Source organism: Lotus japonicus, chromosome 5 (assembly GCF_012489685.1).
Source record: "Lotus japonicus ecotype B-129 chromosome 5, LjGifu_v1.2".
NCBI lineage: Eukaryota > Viridiplantae > Streptophyta > Magnoliopsida > Fabales > Fabaceae > Lotus > Lotus japonicus.
This window is the reverse complement of record NC_080045.1, coordinates 48,615,518-48,635,343: the sequence shown is the minus strand read 5'-3', so window position 1 is coordinate 48,635,343 and position 19,826 is coordinate 48,615,518. Positions and strand designations below refer to the sequence as shown.

Sequence of the window (19,826 nt, the reverse complement as noted above, 5' to 3'; positions counted from 1 at the left end):
AGTCGTGTCGAAAACAGAAGCCCTCTTAATAGTTTCGGGGTACAGGACTAGACTCTTGTCAAATAAAGTGTTGGGTAGAACTTGGCTAAGCCCAAACTGTCGAGAAACCAATTGAGGGTTGTAGCCACATAGAGTGTAGTCACTGCTAGCAAAGCCCACAGTTAAAACCCTAGGAGATAAGAGGGTCCTCCAAAGTATGATGTGGTGCTCCTTGGGCAACGCAGAGTCAGAGGCATTAGGATAAGAATTCCTCAGCCAGAAAGGGCCACGAATAGCCTTGCTGTAAGGAGAGAAACTGGAACGGTAGTGTTTCAGCTCGAGAAACATGGTAAAGTACTTCCTGAAATCAGCTTCGAAACTCGACGCATCATAAGCAGGGGTCAGGGTCTCGAGCCTGTGGGCATCGATCCTGGTGTTAGAAACAGTTAGAGGATTATCTTGTACCGGCAGAAGAGATTCGAAGACTGCATTCAACCAAAGTTGAAACAGCCAAAGTGGTCCAGCCGCATTCAGAGAGACGGTCTTAGTATTCCGGATATCCTCGACAGCTTCATTCAGCATTTGATACAGGTTGCCAAGGACGAGCCTAGCCATAGCAAGTTGTCGACCCTCGTGCAGCAGATTGGCTAAAGGCAAAAGCTTGGCAGGTATGCGCAAAGATTTGGTGCAAAAGACATAAGCAAACAGCCAATACAGCAAGAAAGCGACATGTTCAGCATCAGACACCTCACCACTCTCGACATAATGGTCCTTAATGAATCGACTAAAAGAAACGTTGTCAGTAGGGATCGAGATGGGTTTAACAGGAGCAGGCGCAGAGTGATAATCATCACCAATGGGCCACAACCCGGTGATAGCAGCAACATCCAAGAGGGTGGGGGTGATCATACCAAAGGGAACATGAAGGCAATTAGTGGACCTCTCCCAAAAATAAAGTGCACTCAGCAGCATAGCAGGGTTATACGAGATTGGAGATCTCGACAGCTGAATCAAGTCGAGAATCCCTACATCCTTCCAGTGTTGTCTCTTATCTCCCTCAACCCTATCTAACCATTTCAGGTAGGCCTTGTCGTTAGCAGAAGGGTTAGGAGGGGCTGAACGAAAGGCTCGTTTTGGGTCAGAAAGAAATGGCATACGGTAAGAGGGTTGAAATGCCAAAATGAGCTCCTCTCCCCTAACGCTAGGGTGAAATGATTCATGTTCTTCAGGGAGACTATTGGGCCTATCATGCTTCACTACTTTCAAAGGGCCCAAAATGGCGCGTAAAGTACCATTAACAGAGAAAGGAATGAGTACCTGGGATTTCCAGATAGCTCTCTTCTCTGCTTCGTTGGGAGGTTCTGGGATTCGCACGCGCTTGGACTCATCCAGCTTAAGCTCAGTGGCCAACGGAATGGTTTGCTCAGGATTGGAAGCCATTGAAAGACGCAGCAAGTATTTCAGAGAAGACGGAAGAAGATGAAGTGATGAAGTCTGGAAGAAGAAGTTGCAGGTTGGAGGAAAGAGTAAAGCTTGAACAAGGAATACCAAGAGGGTATTTATAAACGGAAGGGAAAACGGAACCCAAGCCGCATTGAGCAGCAATTTATAAAAATTTGGGGTCCAAGCGATTATTTTATTAGTTAATTCATGTCACCTCTCAGCTTTTTGGCATAGGTGAAATCATGGCCCTAAAAAGGCTATAACTGTCAGCTAGTGGAGAAGTCATCAGACGTTATGGCTGCCGATTGGACTTGAAGATCGAATGGTCGAGAGCACAAAGCATTTGAATCGTTGGAATCGAACGGCTGCGATAAGAAAAAAAATGCTTGGTGTCTTTGAGCTAAAGCAGTCGACAACCAACATTTTTGGGGGGCAACTGTTAAGCCAAAATTACAAGTACTACAATTCTCGACACCATGGTGCAAAAGTGGTTTCTCGACAGAAAGGGTTGGGCGAAGCCGGCAACTCAGCACACGATGTCCCTCAAAGACAAGGTAGTAAAAGCCATAACTCGACACACTCAGAAGATGAAGAAATCTCGATCGTCTTAATGGAAGAGGCAGTTACCGAATAACAAGCAACTACAAGCACGTGCGTACACCCACGATGCCACGAATAGCAACGGTTGCCCACGACTCAGAACCATCCACGTGGCAATAGAGTCACGTGCGCGAAGACCATCGGCTAAACGTGGGGTATGGCGCCAAAATTCAAAACCCACGAAGCCATCGTGCATCCAAGGAAAACCGCCAAGAACATGGGCAGAAAGAACAATATAAATAGAGGAAGCAGCAGCAGAAGAAGAGGTTCCCAACTAAAAACTCTGAAAATTCACCAAAATCTCTAAACGTCCGCATCAATGAGACTTCGAGAGCAGAACGTGATGATGGAGGAGTATGTTGCAGAACCAACGCTTTAGTTTCCCTGCATTTCAGTTTGTTGATTTCCAGTTCTTGTGTGTAGCTTGTTTTGTCGAAATTTGCTTTCATGCTATTTTAGTTTGCTTGACTGTTTTGTAATCGACTCATATTCAATAAAGTCCAGTTTCGTTTGAGTTGTTTATTGTTGTCGAGAATACACTCGTTCACACACTACACTTTGGCAAAGCGTTTTCTCAAAAGGACCCCGAATCTAAACTTCCTTTAGTCGAACTAAGAGGATATTTGTTTACCAAAAATCCGTGTAAACAATTATACATTGGGGTATAACAAATTTGGAGAAAATAATGTGAAAATATGATAGAGATATGTTAAGATGTACTTCCTCCGTTCCAAAACAATTGTAGTTTAAGGTTACGCACAAAGTTTAAGACTTCATTAGTTGATGTTATAATTTGACTGAAACACCCTTATTCAATATGAGTTATATGAAAGATATAAAATGAAAATCATTGGTCAACTAATTGGTGAGAATTGTGATTGGTGGAAATAAGAAGTGGTAGCTAGGAGATACAATATTAAATGAGGACATGAATGAAAGAGAATGTGATAAAATGCTTTTGATATGTTGGAATAAAATAAAAAAGTTAAAACTACAATAATTTTAGAAAGGAAGAAGTAATAGATTAATATATGGTAATATCAGATATTATTTTAACAAAATATTTATTCTCATATGTATAGGAGACCGTCAATAATGAGTCAAAGAACTTAGGCGTACTTCAACAATATTTTTTTCCCATAAGCTTAGTCAAAGTAATAAAAATTAAATATTACATTTTAAAAAAATTAGGTTGTCTAAATCTCTCATAGTAAATATTGAATAAAATCACATCAATTTTGGATGAGTTAATAATATTTTGACATGTGTTATGAATCACTTAAGCTATAGTGATTTTACAAAAAAATAAATCTTATGTGATTTAGATAAATAAAATAGTTATAGTGTACTTTTTTATTTGTTTAATTTATAATTTATAATATCAATTTGCCCTCCTTTTAGATTTTGCCCTAGCAGATAATAGAGGGCACTAGAGCACTGGTTTGCAGTTTGTAAAGTAATAAACATATGACTTGAAAAATTCGAGAATCAATCTTTAAAAGGAGAATTTAAATGCTTTTTATACTTGGACCTATTGGGCAGGTCCTTGTCCAACACTGTTAGCTCTTTTGGGGAAGTGGGAGGCACTAGGAGTAGGAGTGTTAGGTATACTGAGAGTGAGGGCCCAAGGCACGTGCATATTCATCTCATATCTAACTATGTGGTCTGCAATAACCCGGTCCCCACCCAACTCTCCAACCCATCATAGCAAAACAAATTAAATGTGAAAAGTGTTGTAATTCCACAAAACAATAAATGTGAGCCATTTATCAGAACATAAATGGAATGAGTTTGTTTGTTCGTTTGTTTGTTCGTTTGTTTGTGTATTATTGAATTTAAGAAGGACCCATTGGGAAGGAATGTAAAATCTGTCAAGCTTTGCATATCTAACTTTCCAATTATATGAACTTAATTTGCTTATAAAAAATATATGAACTTAATATTATCTACTTTTCTTTTCATCAACTATATTTTATAAGATTTTTTCTACATATGTATGCTTTTTTTCAGTCCAGATTGGGGGGGGGGGACAATCATTTTGTACATTTTATATATCTATATATATACTTTCAACTTATATATTTTATAATTTTTTTTTTCTATATATATGTATGTTTGCAGTCAAGCTTGAGGGCAACCATTTTGTATATTTTATAACACTTTTCTCTATATTTATATAATCTTGACAAAAAAAATCTATTGAGACTTTTTTTCATTTTTTTATTTGATCTTAACATATTAAACATAAATAAATAATTAAAGATGCTTTATGATATTTTAAAAATTTAATGATGGTATTGAGAAATGCTTAAGAGGTAAAATTAAAGTTTTTAAACTATAAGGGATATATATATATAAATATAATATTGGATGACGTACTAATAGATTTTGAATTGATGCAAATAGTGATTTTGCTTAAGGGCTTAAAGGGTGTGTACATATCAATTTACGCTATGGCATTCGGCTAACCTAAATGAGAGATTAGTTTTCACAAGTTCACTAAAAAAATGCTTAAAACTCTAAGGATTGTGCACATACTGAGTTATTCTAGCATGCACTAGCCCGACCTAAGAAGGAATTAGTCTTTACAATTCGGCCAAGCAGCTTACTTATGACTTGGAGGGTTGTGAAGCAATTCTAGTACTGACCTAACCTAAAGGAGAGATTAGTCTTTACAAGTCCACTAAGAAAAATGTTTACTAAGTTATTCTAACATTAATTTACCCTAAAGAAAATGTTAGACTTCACGAATCACAAGTCCACTGCAAGCAAAATGCTCTGGACTTAGATGGTTGTGTACATCTTACTCCTCGGGCAGACATCATGACCGAACAAGCTAATACAATTCTTGAGTCTATACTAATTATTTCTAACGTTTGACTCAGATACTCAGAACTTAGAGAACAACTTTTGTAATTAACAAAATATCAAAAAATAATCCAAATAAATTCTTAATATTTTCTTTAGAATTAAATATTTTATTTGCATCTAAAATTATTAGTCCATCACTGGATATTTTTGTTTTATAAGCTGGTCCATCACTGGATACATAAGGACAATTATTCACTTGTAACCATAATAAATTCGAAAAACTCTAAAATATTGAGTGTATAATCACATGACTATGGTCCACCAAGGCTACACCTACACATAAATGTTTTTTTTTTTTTTGAAAAGACCTACACATAAATGTGAAATGTGATTAAATCGTGAAAGGGATGTTGACGACTTCATTACGGGCAAATAAATATTTATTAATGTAGAAATCGGTTCACTTCATTTCTTAATCATAAAATTAGAGATTAGATCCTTACACATGTGAATGAAGCGCAAGTGCTCGGTGCGAGCACTTAGGTAAAGAATTAATCATTGTTGTTGGCAATGTGATTAAAACAAGTATATATATGACATCATGCTACAAAGGTGTTTTTTTATTTATTTTTCGTGGCATGTGAGCTTTACCTTACCCCGCAATAATAAAAAATCATGAGTATCATCCATACTTCTGATAGTTCTGAAACTGTAGTGTATTGACTTCACACTACAGTCACCTGAACAAACAAACAAGGAGCTATGCTTCTCACTCTCTTGCACGTGCCCAGCAATCCGCCATGGATTCCAAGGCACACCACCCATCTCTCATCAATCACCAGGAACTCCAATCCAATTAGGTACTTTTTTCATCATCTTCAATCTGTCTCTGTTTTTATACACATTCATATTGGATTTTGGATCGGTTTTCATCACTGTTTGAGGGAATCTATGTTGTTTTCCATTGTTAACAATGAAAATGGTTCATTTACTCTACAATTAATGTTGCTTTCCATTGTTTCTTGCTGTCCATTGTTTCTGTCATTGATAAATACTTAAGGTTCGTTTACTTTAAAGTTTAGTAGAATTAAGTTTAGTAAATTTAGGTTTGTTATAATTAATTTTGGAAATAGTAGATTTTTTTTTGTGAACCAGTTGGGTTGGCATAGTGGTTCAGCACTTGGTCGATTAAGAAACTATTTGAGGGTTCAAATGACAAAAACTCATTGGTAGCCTCCTATCGCTTAATGCGCTAACAGTGGGGCGAGTGATTAGTCTCACGGCTATCGGTTGTGGGATACTGTGGTTGACACCAGAGAAAAAAAAAACTTTTTGAGTGGATAGTGCGATAGAAATACTTACCATAATTTACTGTTCTCATCACTGGATTTGCATGTCCTCAAGGTAGAAGAGAAGTATAATCTTTGACCCATTTTTCCCTCTCTTGCTAAATGTTAATAAATTGGTTTTTCTATATCAGTTCCAAATGAGTATGTTATTTGGGTTAATCTTGTTTAATTACCCCTGATACTCCACAGGAGGTTTATGCCCTGGACCAAATCTTCAGCATTACATGAGTATGGTATTAGAGCACACAGTGAAGGTAAGCTCCGTGAGTCAAGAGAAAACAATGATGGAGTTTCTCTGATAAGTTTTTATCAAAAGATTGATAGCATATAAAATCTTAAGTTTTTATGTACCTACTTGGATATTATTTTTGGCTTCATTAGTATCAATATGTAATCCAGATCAAGTCCGGTTATTCTGATGTGTTACATACTCTTCTCCCTTGCTTCTTGTGTCTATGATGAAATTATAAAATGAGTAATCCAATTAATGTCAGATTGTCAGTTTTCAAAATGCAAGGATGGGTCGCGAGTTGTGAATTGTTTACATTTAATAGATCATATATTTCTATTTTATCAAAGGTTCCAATTGAGTCCTCGGCTATGTTGTTCTATAAGCTGTTATTGGTATTAGCTGTCTGCTTATTTCCAATGAGTGGTTTATTTGCTGCTCTTTCTACTGCATATCTTCAAATTTCCTTATTGGGTCTATTATCTGTTAACTGTGCACTATGCACTATGCACTATGTTAGCTTCATATGGAAGAAAGGACTCCCTTTCTTTGGGAGAATTTGCACTATTTGCTCTTTTATTTCCCTTGTTATTGTTTCCCAGGATATATATCGGTTTGAAATATATTCTGTGGACTCATTTGATTGGCTGCTCTTACCCAAAACTAAAATGTGAATTGATGAAAATCCTGTAGGGAGATGGGAGGTTGATTCTCACAGATCAGACGTTAAGTCAAATTCCAAAACTAACAAACATGTTGAAGAAAATTTGGGCACCGAGTCCATTTGGATGGAGAAAAATAAAAGTAGTTCTCAGGTATGAAGTTCATCCTGTTGTTTATACTTTTTGCTGTTCAAATTTATATTTAGAGAAAGATCTTATATAGTATTATATCATTAATATTTTGGTGGTTTTTGTCTATTCCTAATTTTGAAGCATGTAGTGTATCTTGCTAGTAACTGTATTTTAAGCATTAAACTTGTTAAATTTCCCCCATTGATTGTGTCTGATATTTTTTTTTGATAAGCTGAAGATTGTGTCTGATAATGGAAAAGTAAACTGAATGATAGTGATATTGGCTAAAAAGTACCTCCTTGTAAGATTGCTTATTCATTCCGTGTTATTCTGTTTCTTTTGCACATGTAAGGATTTTTGGAAATGTTTTTGGGGTTATCAGTTTCATCTCCTCACATGATAATTTCAATATTTGCAATTGGGGAAAAATGACAACTATAAATTGTATGACATTATGTATCGATAAAAAAAATCTGAGAATTTTGAGGTGGTCAGAAACAAGTACTATTGGGTGTAGCAACTTTGAAGTTGTGATGATAAAAAAAGATGGTTTGATTATTTATTTAATGACAACGTGTATTAGATAATAGAAACTTGGAAATACATAACATGTTATTTAAACTTAGGACCAAAGTTTACTTGCATGGTTTGATGAGGAAAGATACTAAGGGTAAACTGCAATATTGGATATGACCAGTCCTGGCATGAGAGGGGGGGGGGGGGGTGTTGAAAAATCCCACATTGACCAGAAATATGACCAAATAAGTCCTTACATAGGGTAGAACAATCCTCACCATGAGCTAGCTTTTAGGATCGAGTTAGGCCTAACCCATATTCTAAGAGATAGTTTCAGAAGATAAGACAATCTTGTAGGGGAATATTTTGTGGCTATCCCTGAAAATGACATCTCTTTGAATTCCTGAACTTTGAGTGAGCTTTATTAATATTCTCATCTTTATACCTATAAAGCTTCATAGTTTCAAGTTTCAACAGTGTGTTAGCCGACTTTGTGGAAGCGTTGAAGTTCGTATTTCGTTCATGACTAATTCTATAATTTGAGCTTCTATTCCGAACTTTTCAAAGTCTTATTAAACTTATGGTTTGATATGCTCATAAATTTCTAAACATATGGAAGGTTTCTGACTATATTGCAGGTTTTAAAGGTGTCTTTATCAAGTATATGTTGACGATTCTCTTTGAACATATCATGACAATATTTCTTCTCTGTTATCAGTTGCCTCTTTCTACTATTATATAAAAGTGAAATAAATATGCTTTCTAGAATCTAATCTTGTCCTTGAAGTTCTTCAGATTCTTTTTTGAACTCAGTATCATAATTCTTTTATGTTCAAATAATTTGGACTAATGGATGTATAATATTATTTGAATTTGTCTTGTTAGACTTAGCAGTATTTAGTGTTTGCTAAATCCTTCAAAATACTGGATGTGCTGCAGGGTCCTCAGGCTAAACGCATGATACAATATATGTCATTGTACTTCATACTAAGATTGACACGTACAAAGTTTGTTGATCTGATGATAAAAGTTGTCCAACCAATGCTACAAGACATGCTTCAGACCCTTAGTGCCGCAAGCTTGCCCCTTGCTTGTGTTTCTAACACCTTGAACAAACCTACACCTCTTAAATTAGATGTGTCCTTGCCTTCTTTGTACGATATTAGATGGAGCTTAGCACGATTGTTGTACTTATTTAACATACAACTTGAGAGAAATGTAGCCACGTAAGTTTTCACTTCATTATTTACTTGGATGGGAACTTTTAACATACTGATTGTTTAATAGATTTTAAACTCCTCACATAACTAAAGCCTTATAAGTTGCATCCTTTTCATCCTTTTGCTGTATTTCTATTAGTATCAGATAATTATTTTATATAACAGCATCAGTGGGTTGATATGACATTGCTGCAAGGCATAATATGCTATATATATCTTCTTGCAAATGAGTTGTGGTATTGTGAACTTTTTGTGGATTGTCAAGCCAAAATGGTGTATTTGTCACGAGGAAGATTTCACAAGTTGGTTGCTATTTTATTATTAATTTTGGTTATAATGTTCATGAATTTACTGTATACAGAAACCAACCTTCTTTGTGAAAGAGTGGCAGCATTTGGGATTTACAGTCATCTATTCTTGCATTATTAGTTATATTGGAGGATTTGAAATAGATAGTTTCATTTTTAATATAAGGCATGATTCTTCTGGAGGCTTTTGGGAAAACTGTTGTGACTTGTGATTCATCTCAGGAGCTTTCTGGAAAATCCAAAAAAGTGGAAGATCCTCTGGAAACATGGATCTTTATGGGGATTTTTAGTGCATATGACTATGGTTAGAGAGGAATACAAAAATAAGGATCAATACCAATCACCTTTGGGTAGGAAATTCTGCATTGCTCAGGAAGGCTAACTGAGAATTTGTCTGAATACTTGGTAGGAAAATGTGTCATTGGAATGGCTTTAGTCTATGAATGGTACCATGGGTCTTGTTTATGTTACAATCTATTTCCTGGTATATAAAACTAATGATGTACAGATGCTTGTTGTTTGTAATAACCATATGAGCTCTTTCAGGTTCTTTGTGGTTCTCCTTATAGCATGCTTCTCATTTGTTGTCATCGGTGGTCTCCTATTCTTCAAGCTCAGGTAATCATACATAAATGCACTGTTTTGAAAGTGTTAACCTGTTCTTATTATTGTGGCTTCCTTACTGTAAATAATATTGTCTCCACTTTCCACCCTTGACAAAAAGGAATAAAATAAGATTTAATTTTTATTCAAATTCAATCAGGTGGTACTTATGCCCTTTCTTTATTTGTTAGTGGTTTCTTTCTGCTGTACTTGGCATAACTTAAGTTATGGGTTCATTTTTATGGCTCTCTTTGCCACTAACCTAGTTAGATCCTAGCAGCGTAAAATCATGGTGGAATAGTACTTGATTCCAGTGCTGTTGTGCTCATAAATGTCTGTTAATCTGGGTCGATAATAAATTATCCAGGGGTAATAAGCAGTCTCTGGAAGATTGTGTCTGGGAAGCCTGGGCGTGCCTTTGTTCATCATCTACTCATTTAAAAGTATGTTGATCTTATTGCGGATTTCATAATCTGCTTTTTTATTGACTCCTTTCAAATTGCTTATAAGCATTTGATATGTAGCCAAATAACATACTTCTTATTGACCTGTAGCAACCAACGCGTATTGAGCGTGTTATTGGCTTTCTTCTTGCAATATGGGGTATATTGTTTTACTCTCGCCTTCTAAGTACCATGACGGAACAATTTAGGGTAAGATCTTGAGCATTAAGGACTCGTTAAGAAAGGTTTTCTTTTCTTTGCATGTGACTAATTGATTCTTCCCAACAGAATAATATGCAAAGGCTCAGGGAGGGTGCCCAATTGCAAGTTCTGGAGACTGATCATATCATTGTTTGTGGGATGAACAGTCATCTTCCTTTCATATTAAAGCAGCTAAATAAGTATCATGAATTTTCTGTCCGCTTAGGCACAGCTACAGCTAGGTAAATGGCTCGGAGAAGGTAGTTGCCCATTGCCCTAATCTTGTTTTCTGATAGCTGGCTTCTGTAATATGCTTTTCAATTTGTATGCAGGAAGCAGAGAATCCTTCTTATGTCTGATCTTCCGAGGAAACAAATTGATAGGATAGCTGATAATATTGCAAAAGATTTGAATCATATTGATGTCCTTACCAAGAGGTATTGATGTTGGATGATTTCCTTCTGTTATGGAAGCACCTTTTGTAGAAATACATTTTTTCCTTGCTTAGGACTGCTGACAGATTTTTCTGCTACCACTTGGTTGATTTTGGTAAAGGCGTAAAGCTTATTTTTAGAAAATGTAAAATAGAATGGGTGAAGAGATCACAATCCCCAATAAATTGAAAATGAGAGATTGCTTATTCTCTAGCTTTATTGCCTATTAATATGCATAGAGTAGTAGCTTTGCTACATTCGTGTATTATTTTACATGGTTTTTGTTCTATCTAGTTTTTATTTTTTTCATGGATTTATTTTCTTCACCCTCTTATATGGCTTGCAATTTTTTTAAAAAAATTATATGTCTATGAAGATAGTAAACAACAAAAGAGCTCAATTAACACTCTTTTTTAGACTTTTGATACTAAGTTAATTAGTATTAACTGATTTAAACAATTCAAAGGGCACTTGACAAACTCAACATTAATGAAAGGTTACCAACTCGGACCATGCGTCCCTGCAGTACGTAAAATAGTGTGTATTTATTTTTAAACTATGTAAGAACAAAGTTAAAGAATTGTTGTCATATAGTCATGTGTTTAATTGGTTTACAACTTATTTTCTTTCGCGCCTCATACATGAAATTTCTGGCTTTACAGTTGCAGCCTTAGTTTAACAAAATCATTTGAAAGAGCAGCAGCCAACAAAGCTCGTGCAATAATTATCCTGCCGACTAAAGGGGAGCGGTAAGAGTTGGTCTAATTAAATTGTTAATGCTAAAGGTGGTTATATTTCAGTTTAAATTTTAATCACCTGACCCCTTCAGCCTAGTAAATCATCTGCAATTCTGCATCCCATTATATGGCAATCCTCTTCCTCTTTCTAATGCACACACTTTCTCTCTCCAATTGTCCTAACTGCTAAACAGTTTTTGTAGTAGTTGAGGAGCTTTTTTGTGACGTTTCCATTTATGACAATAACTAGCCTCATAAGGTTCAGTAGTTCACATAGATAGCTTGAGTTGTTTTAGTAGACTAACAAATTTTTGCTTAGTTTTTGTCATATGCTGCATTTCACTCTAATGAGGTCTATTGATTTCATTTTTTTTTATGTTAGGTTTGAAGTTGACACAGATGCATTTCTTTCTGTTTTAGCACTTCAACCAATTCCACAGATGGATTCTGTCCCTACCATAGTTGAGGTTTGTTACTCATGCCAACTTTTATGTGAAATTGAAGACAAAAAATGAGAGATGCAGAGAAGAAAACATCATTTGACATTTTCTTATTAAATGAATGTAGGTTTCGAGTTCCAAGACATGTGAATTGTTGAAGTCAATCTCGGCATTGAAAGTAGAGCCAGTAGAAAATGTAACATCCAAATTGTTTGTTCAATGCTCTCGGCAGAAGGGGCTTGTAAAGATCTACAGGCACTTACTCAACTATCGAAGTACTGCACTCATGCTTTCTACATGTCACACATTCCATGTTTGTCAGGATTGATTGTTTACCAGTTTCTTGAATTTTCTATTATGGTATTTTATATATGTTTTATTCACCAAAAATAACTCAGAACAGATTTCAGATAAGTTCAGAACGTTTTTCCATAATTTGTGAATTGACCTAGCAATTACCTAATTATTCATTTTATGGTTTTCTATTTTTTAATTATTTGTTATGGATGTAAATGAACATATTAAGGTGTTCCCTTTGTAGTTTTTTATGGTTCTAGCCTTAAGTTTTGGTATAGGTTTCCATTTCCTAGTTTAGTTGGTGTTACGGGAAAGGAGACTGAGATTTATTGCCTTATATTTGAAACCAGTTAAAAACATGTTTCAAATTTTTTATTGCCCTACATGTATTCGTCCGTGAATTTTATTTTACTTCTACTTGCAGAAAATGTATTCAATCTTTGCAGTTTGCCTAATCTAGAAGGAATGACATACAGGCAAATAAGACATAGATTACATGAGGTAATTACTTTCTTCAAATGTCATTTCTCGACTGCAAACTCCATTTATATACTTTACATCAATACTCTCTATATGAATGTTATTTCAGGCTGTTGTCTGTGGCCTTTACCGGAGTGGGAGAATATACTTTCACCCCAACGATGACGAAATTCTGCAGCAAACTGACAAGGTATGTTGACTAACACATTGCCAAGTCTATTTCATATTTATATCATGTCTGTCCACTCTACCTTTTTGTTTGATTTTATGGGAGTTCATTGGTTAAATTGCATGTTCCAGATCTTTTTATCCAACAATTGTATGTGTAGATTGAAATCAGAAAATAATCAATGATCAAACAGTCAGTAAATTGGAAATGGAGATATGATTTAGAGACTGGACTAATTTAGAACACAATGAATTACCTGTCCAGGCATAATCTAAAAGTTGCACCACATTTTGACAGTTCCCCTCAAGGAAGTTCCCTCACTAACAAACTTTGGCCTTCTGAACAGGATATTCACCTAGCTCCTAGCTTATCATGTTTATTACAAATTAACTTGTATCATTTTATATTGCTTAAATATGTTACGAGAGCGAGAGAGTATTGACTCATTTATTATGTTATGATATTTACCTTTATGTGACTATGGGCACATAGAAACATATATTCGGTTGAATATCCTTTACAGCTTTTGTATATCTACAGGTCTTCAATTCTTCTTGAGATTAGGTGTGGATTTTCCTACTCTTTATAATGACTTCTTTTGGCCATGTCTCTGATCACACCCAGCACTGGACATCTAGAGCGTGGATCTTGCGAACTTGACATTTAAAGAAATGCCCTATGCCCATTATGGGATATCTATAGGCTAGATAGACTTTAAACAATTTCCCCTGGGATAGCCAAAGGGCTGATTGACTTTATTAGATTTTTCTAGAACAATTGCGAGCTAGGTTGATTCTTAAAGTTTGAACTTCTACAAGCCTAGTTAACCCGAAAAATTAGCTTTGGGATGATGATTGTCCTACCTTTTATAAGGACTTCCTTAGTCATGCCTCTAGTCAATGTGAGATCTCAAAACACCCTCATCGCACTCAGGTTTGGACATCTGGAGTGTGGAGATTGAAGACGATATTTATAGAAACACCATCATGCCAATCATAAGATATCTACAACTTAGATTGACTTTCAATAACTTCTTCTAGTATAGTCACAGGCCAAATGGACTTCATTAAATTTTTGCTGGAACAAACGTGAGCAACGTTATTCTTAAACTTTTGCAGGTGGGCCATCATGGGTGACCCAATAACAAAACAGGTCTAGGATAGGCTTTAATACCTTGTCATGAACCGATTATCCTAAAAGTATAAGCTTTTGAGATATTTGATTCATGACAAGGTATCAGAAACTCTATGATCTAGTGGTCTATAGTTTGATCTTCACTGCCCCCAAGTATGTGGTGCATTGTTCATGCAGGAGCCAATTGGGTATGTAATGACGAATTTTTCACAATGGTTGTGCAATTGATCAAGGCCACTGAGCTCGTATGTGAGGGGGGCGTGTTAGAAATGTAATAGAAAATCATTATTGACCCAACAACTTGGGATAGTAGGATGTTGGTTGAAGACGCATGAATGATATGACTTATATTTCTAGTAGTTCTTTTACTATGTTTTCCTAACTTTATGTAAGGCTTAATTGTACTATTGGTTTTGCACTAGTTGTCCACCAAGTTTAAAAAAAAATCATTTTGTTTTCCCTTATAACTTTTAACAATGTTGCACTGCTGTTAACATGGTTCTTACGTGTTCCCAAAGCAAGAGAAATGATATGTTTTTTACCATTGAATGTGTATCACCTCAATTATGCAGGCCATCATCCTCTCACTACAAGTACATAGCTGATGTGGTACACATTCTATAGTACAATCACAAGACATCTCTTGTGGAGAACCCATTAATATATCAAACTAGCAGTATTTTTTAGAACCCATTATTATATCAGTGGCATGTTGGCTGAGGAACTTACTATACATCAATTGAAAATAAAAGCGCAACATTGTTCATTGAAATCAGGTCAAAGTGTGAACATGTAACATATTTGAAACTAGAGTGACCCAAAGTGCACTTATACCTAAATTACTATAGATAAATTTCAAGCCTTACTCTTACCAGAGGAAATTTTTTCAAGATGTGAATACTTGGTTAGCTATAAAAAAAATAGGCAACCAAGTGCTATAAAGCACCCACCATGCCGAGGTCCAAGGAAAGGTTGGACCTATTTGGGTTATAAACAGTCGTGCAGGTGCCTCATATGCACTGTACAATGTACATCTTCATATTTTCTTTTTTTTTTTTGTGCGTGTGTGTGTGTGGGGGGGGGGGGGGTTAATTGAAAATATTTAACATATTTATGGACAAAGAAGCAACTAAGTCCGCATTTTTTTGTTGCATGTAACTGGTGTTTAGACCTGATTTTTTTTTTCCTTTTGCCTATTCTCATCCATAAACTTTATGCTGGGAGGGAAACTTGCAGATAATACTAATTCAGCATCTGTAAACTTTTTAATAATTGTTGACCAGTTGACCTCCAGGACAAAGGCCTGTTTGTTTGATTTTATTTTTACTGCATTGTTAATTTCTCAAAGTTTACATGCCTGTGTTCTGATATCACTCATCTTTTGTCGTTAGGTATTGTTCATTGCATCCCTTAAGGATACTAAAATGCCAGGACTTGTACCCCCAAACTTGAAAGAAGGAAAGAATGGGATTCATAATGAGGAACTACTTGAAAAAGATGTTGATTATGCCATCGAAAGGAGCAAATTAAGACTTGCTAATATTGTAAAACGTCCTAACAGATCAGGCTCAAAGGTATGACTTCCAGTTCTACATTGTCTACGTGTTTACAATAGGAAGGGACTATTTGAATTGTTAATCAATAGTGATAATCCCCATGTAGGCATCAGACGGGAGTCTAGGACCGAAAGAGTGCGTTCTTTTACTTGGGTGGCGACATGATGTTGTAGACATGATTCAAGAGTATGATAACTATCTTGGTCCTGGAAGTGTTTTGGTATGTTCTTAGATATCTTGAAATCTTTGTTAATCTACGTATTTTTGCGTGTATACTTTGAACAAATAAACCTCAACTTCTTAAGTATCCTTCCCCTTAGCCCCCAAATAATAACAACAAAAAGCTTAGTACTCTACAATCCTGGTTGGTTTTGGAAGTGTTTTGGTATGCTCTTTTACATATCTTTGAATCTTCATCGATTACATCTTCTGTGAGTGTATGATTTGAAGACGTATGGCCTTAAACAATCTCCAATCCTGGAAATGAAAAGTTTTAAGGAATTTAATGGAAAAATGGTTAATATTTTGGAAAGACATAGTATGTGTGTAGGTTACCTGAAATGCATTGTGATCCTCCTCCATTCCTGCATCTTAAAAAGTTTTATTGCCTGTCAGGGGAAAGTAAAAATTCATATTCTGACTGCTTCATAGTCAGCTTAAGAGTTTTTTTTATCACAATACTTATTTTTGTTCTACTTTCACTGTATGATTCTAAGTTTTTTTTTTTTGAAGATGATTCTAAGTTTCTATGATGAACATTGATGTTGTCCGTCAAGTGCAATTGCTTTTTTAAGGAATTACCCGTTTGGAAGAGCTTATTTGAGCTTATCTGATAGCATAAGCGCTTATGCCAGTGTTTGGGAGAGCTTATGCAAACAGCTTATGGCCTACCATAAGCTGTTTTGAGCTTATTTTCATAAGCTATTCAGGATAGCTTATGAAAAAGAGCTTATGCTTAATTAATCTGTTTTCCCAAACGGGGCCTACAGTTTGCAATATCTCTGTTAGTATAAAATGCATTATCCTGCCAGCTAGATACTTCTAATGTGGACTGATCTTAATTTTGAACCACCCGCAGATTCTCAACATTGGATATTGTTTAGGCCTTAGGGTTTATTGTGCTGTATGATTGTGTGTTAATTTGTATATATGCATTCACTTGACAGACCCCATACATAATGTGCAGGAAATACTATCAGACACACCAATAAATGACAGGATTATTAGGGAAAGCAAAATCTCTGGTCCTAACAAACTCAAGAATGTCCGAGTTTCTCATAGGGTATTTTCCCATGCAGTCAATTAATGTATTCAAATTTCTTTTAATGTGGTCTGTCTTTTGATACAATCTTTCACTTCTTTCGAATTTGACAGATTGGAAATCCCATGGACTATGACATCTTAAAGGAAACCATTTTGAATATTCAGAGTTCTTTGAAGAAGGAAGATATTCCTTTGTCAATTGCTGTCATACCTGACAGAGATTGGCTTCTTGGAGGTAAGAATGCACAACTTTTGTGAATGAAAATGGCCTACCATTGACTATTCTCTTTGCAGATCCATCTAAAGCAGACAAGCTATCTGCTTTTTCTCTCCTGCTTGCTGAAAATATCTGCAACCAAGTAGGAGTCAAGGTGATAATTTTACCTTTTCTTACGGTGATAGGAATTGTTCATTTTGAAAAAAATCTTGTTTTTATGAGTAGAGAGGGAAAAGCCTAGTTGGATTAACTTAACTGTTTTGTAGGTGCATAATCTAGTTGCAGAAATTGTTGATTCAAAATTGGGGAAACAAGTAATTCTCTTGTTCTCTGGTGTTTGCTTTATCTTTGAAATTTTAAAAATTGTATGTTTTGATGATGGTGATTATATATAAAATGTTGCAGATCACTAGAATCAAGCCATCAGTGACCTATATTGCAGCAGAGGAAATAATGAGCCTTGTTACAGCTCAGGGTCATTAATCTTTGTTCTCTTCTTGGTTGGGCTTTGATTGTTGAACTCTATTTTTTGTATCAATATTGAATTTAATTTTCATACTTGAAAAACAGTGACGGAGAACAGTGAACTGAATGAAGTTTGGAAAGACGTACTAAATGCAGACGGTGATGAAATATATGTGAAGGTAACATCTACTCATGTTGTGATTGTGATATTTTATTTTGCATACCACTTCATCCCAAGAAGATAATGCATATTAAGGTATTAATTGTCACATGAATGAATCATTATATGACTGTGCAACATCAGTTTTTGGTGTCATGTTATGCTTTTGTTAAAATTTTCCTACCTTACCATTTCATATCATGGATGAATTCCTCTCTGTAATCTACATTCCTTACTTTGATAACAATATACCTTAAGAAGTGAATAAATGATAAAATTGATTTGGAAGGGGTTACTTACAGCACCAATCTGTGTATCAAGCATGTTATTTATGAGTATGGCTAATGATTTATGGACACCCGCACAAAAGGGGCACCCAGTAGACACCCCAAAAAATCACATTGGAGTGTCTGCTGGTGTCCCCGTGTTAGGTGTCCACGAATCATTATTGGTTATTTATACTCTAAAGTATATGTCCTTTAAATTAGATCATGAGCATTAACCTACACCATGAAACAACCAACATTGAGTAGTGAGGACCTTTCTATTGAAATGTGCATTATAGCTGCTTTAGCATTGCAGCTGATTCACCTTTATTTTCTTACTACAGGACATTGGCCTTTACATGAAAGAAGGAGAGAATCCATCATTTACTGAGCTTTCTGAGAGAGCATATTTAAGGAGAGAAGTAGCCATAGGCTATGTGAAGAACAACAAGAATGTATGCCAATATTGGTGCAAATTTATTTGGAATAATTCATTTGAACATGCTACTCACACAACACATTTCCCATTTGCAGGTAATCAATCCAGTTCCCAAGTCAGAACCCCTCTCTCTTGAAATGACTGACTCATTGATAGTGATATCTGAGCTGGAAGGAGAACAACCCGTCGTGTTGTAATGCTGAAGCTCTAATCATGTCAAGGAAAATCTAGGAAAATTCTGACCCCTCAAATTTGGGGACATTGATCAGGGTAAATGCTTGGAGGTGTGTGATTGAATGAGGATGGCTGAGTATTCTTGTGTCATTCTTTCATCACTTGGAATAAAGTTGTTCTCTCAATTTTATGTAGCCATTATGAATAAGACAATAAGTTGTTAAAACAGGCTGTCTAATCTATATATCTACATCTACATATAAAGCGCAGACCTACACCTTAGCTACTATTCTGCCCCATGACCAAATTTTTGTACTTATCACATTAATTGTTTAGTGTCACAATAGAAATCAAAGTGTTATAAACTCTACAAATTGTGGCACTAAGGCTTCGTTTGGTAGTGCAGAAAAGGAAGAGAAATAATATATGTTGAAAGAAAACACAAAAACCAATGTAACTTTTCTTGCATGGTTAGGTTATAAAGGGGGTGAGAAAGAAAATTATGAGTGAGCTGCTATGGAAAGAAATTCTTGAAAGAAAATGAAAAACGAGAAAAGGCTCTCAAAAGTCTACTTTGTCCATGTTGCTATATATGAATCATTTTAATTGATTTGGTTTTATTTAACGTACTTTTTATTTGGGTTACAAGGAGGGGCCTTGGGGCAAGGCCCCGTAACGTACTTTCTTTTAATTTTAAAAATAATAATAATAATTGAAAAGATGAAATTCATTTTACTGATTATTATTTAATTTGTATGCATTGATATTTGATAGTGTACAAGTTTAACACATGTGTTGGGATATCAAGAGGAGTGTTGAACACTTTAAAAGTGAGAGGACCCATACACCCAATGTCTTAAAGGTTTTGGGGAAAAGATGTGGTGTCCAATTCACTTGTGATGTGCTCATGCAATCCCAATGTGACGATCCTCCGGTTTATCCTCTTGCGGCCCAACAGTGGTATCAGAGCCGATGGTTAAAGCGATCATGGTGATGGCTCCTTGTATCGAAAGTCTTCCTGAGAATGGTGGCTAGGCGGTGTGTCCCGTTGATGGAGAACCAACGGCGGTGCAAGTATTTGGAGGATGGACTCACACTT

The 19,826-nt window shown here is 35.6% G+C and overlaps 1 protein-coding gene across 1 annotated transcript; it reads left to right on the top strand.

Moving 5' to 3' along the window:
* Nucleotides 1-5,495: 5,495 nt before the first annotated feature.
* Nucleotides 5,496-19,101, top strand: LOC130717626 (putative ion channel POLLUX-like 2). Its single transcript, XM_057567936.1, has 24 exons — nt 5,496-5,693; nt 6,372-6,436; nt 7,105-7,226; nt 8,661-8,947; nt 9,796-9,867; nt 10,220-10,295; nt 10,407-10,505; nt 10,584-10,738; nt 10,829-10,933; nt 11,593-11,679; nt 12,050-12,134; nt 12,235-12,382; nt 12,829-12,905; nt 12,994-13,074; nt 15,579-15,761; nt 15,850-15,963; nt 16,930-17,025; nt 17,118-17,241; nt 17,301-17,377; nt 17,490-17,537; nt 17,629-17,698; nt 17,794-17,867; nt 18,459-18,569; nt 18,649-19,101. The coding sequence occupies exons 1-24, from the start codon at nt 5,596-5,598 to the stop codon at nt 18,748-18,750; spliced, it is 2,556 nt and encodes an 851-aa protein (XP_057423919.1). The 5' UTR covers nt 5,496-5,595; the 3' UTR covers nt 18,751-19,101.
* The last annotated feature ends 725 nt before the right edge of the window (nt 19,102-19,826 follow it).

What these genes read in the sequence shown, in the direction of transcription:
- LOC130717626 (XM_057567936.1), top strand. Translation starts at nt 5,596, where the DNA reads ATGCTTCTCACTCTCTTGCACGTGCCCAGCAATCCGCCATGGATTCCA. An exon ending in TATTAGAGCACACAGTGAAG is followed by an intron (nt 6,437 to 7,104) that starts GTAAGCTCCGTG and finishes AAAATCCTGTAG; the next exon opens with GGAGATGGGAGGTTGATTCT. An exon ending in ATGTCCGAGTTTCTCATAGG is followed by an intron (nt 17,026 to 17,117) that starts GTATTTTCCCAT and finishes CGAATTTGACAG; the next exon opens with ATTGGAAATCCCATGGACTA.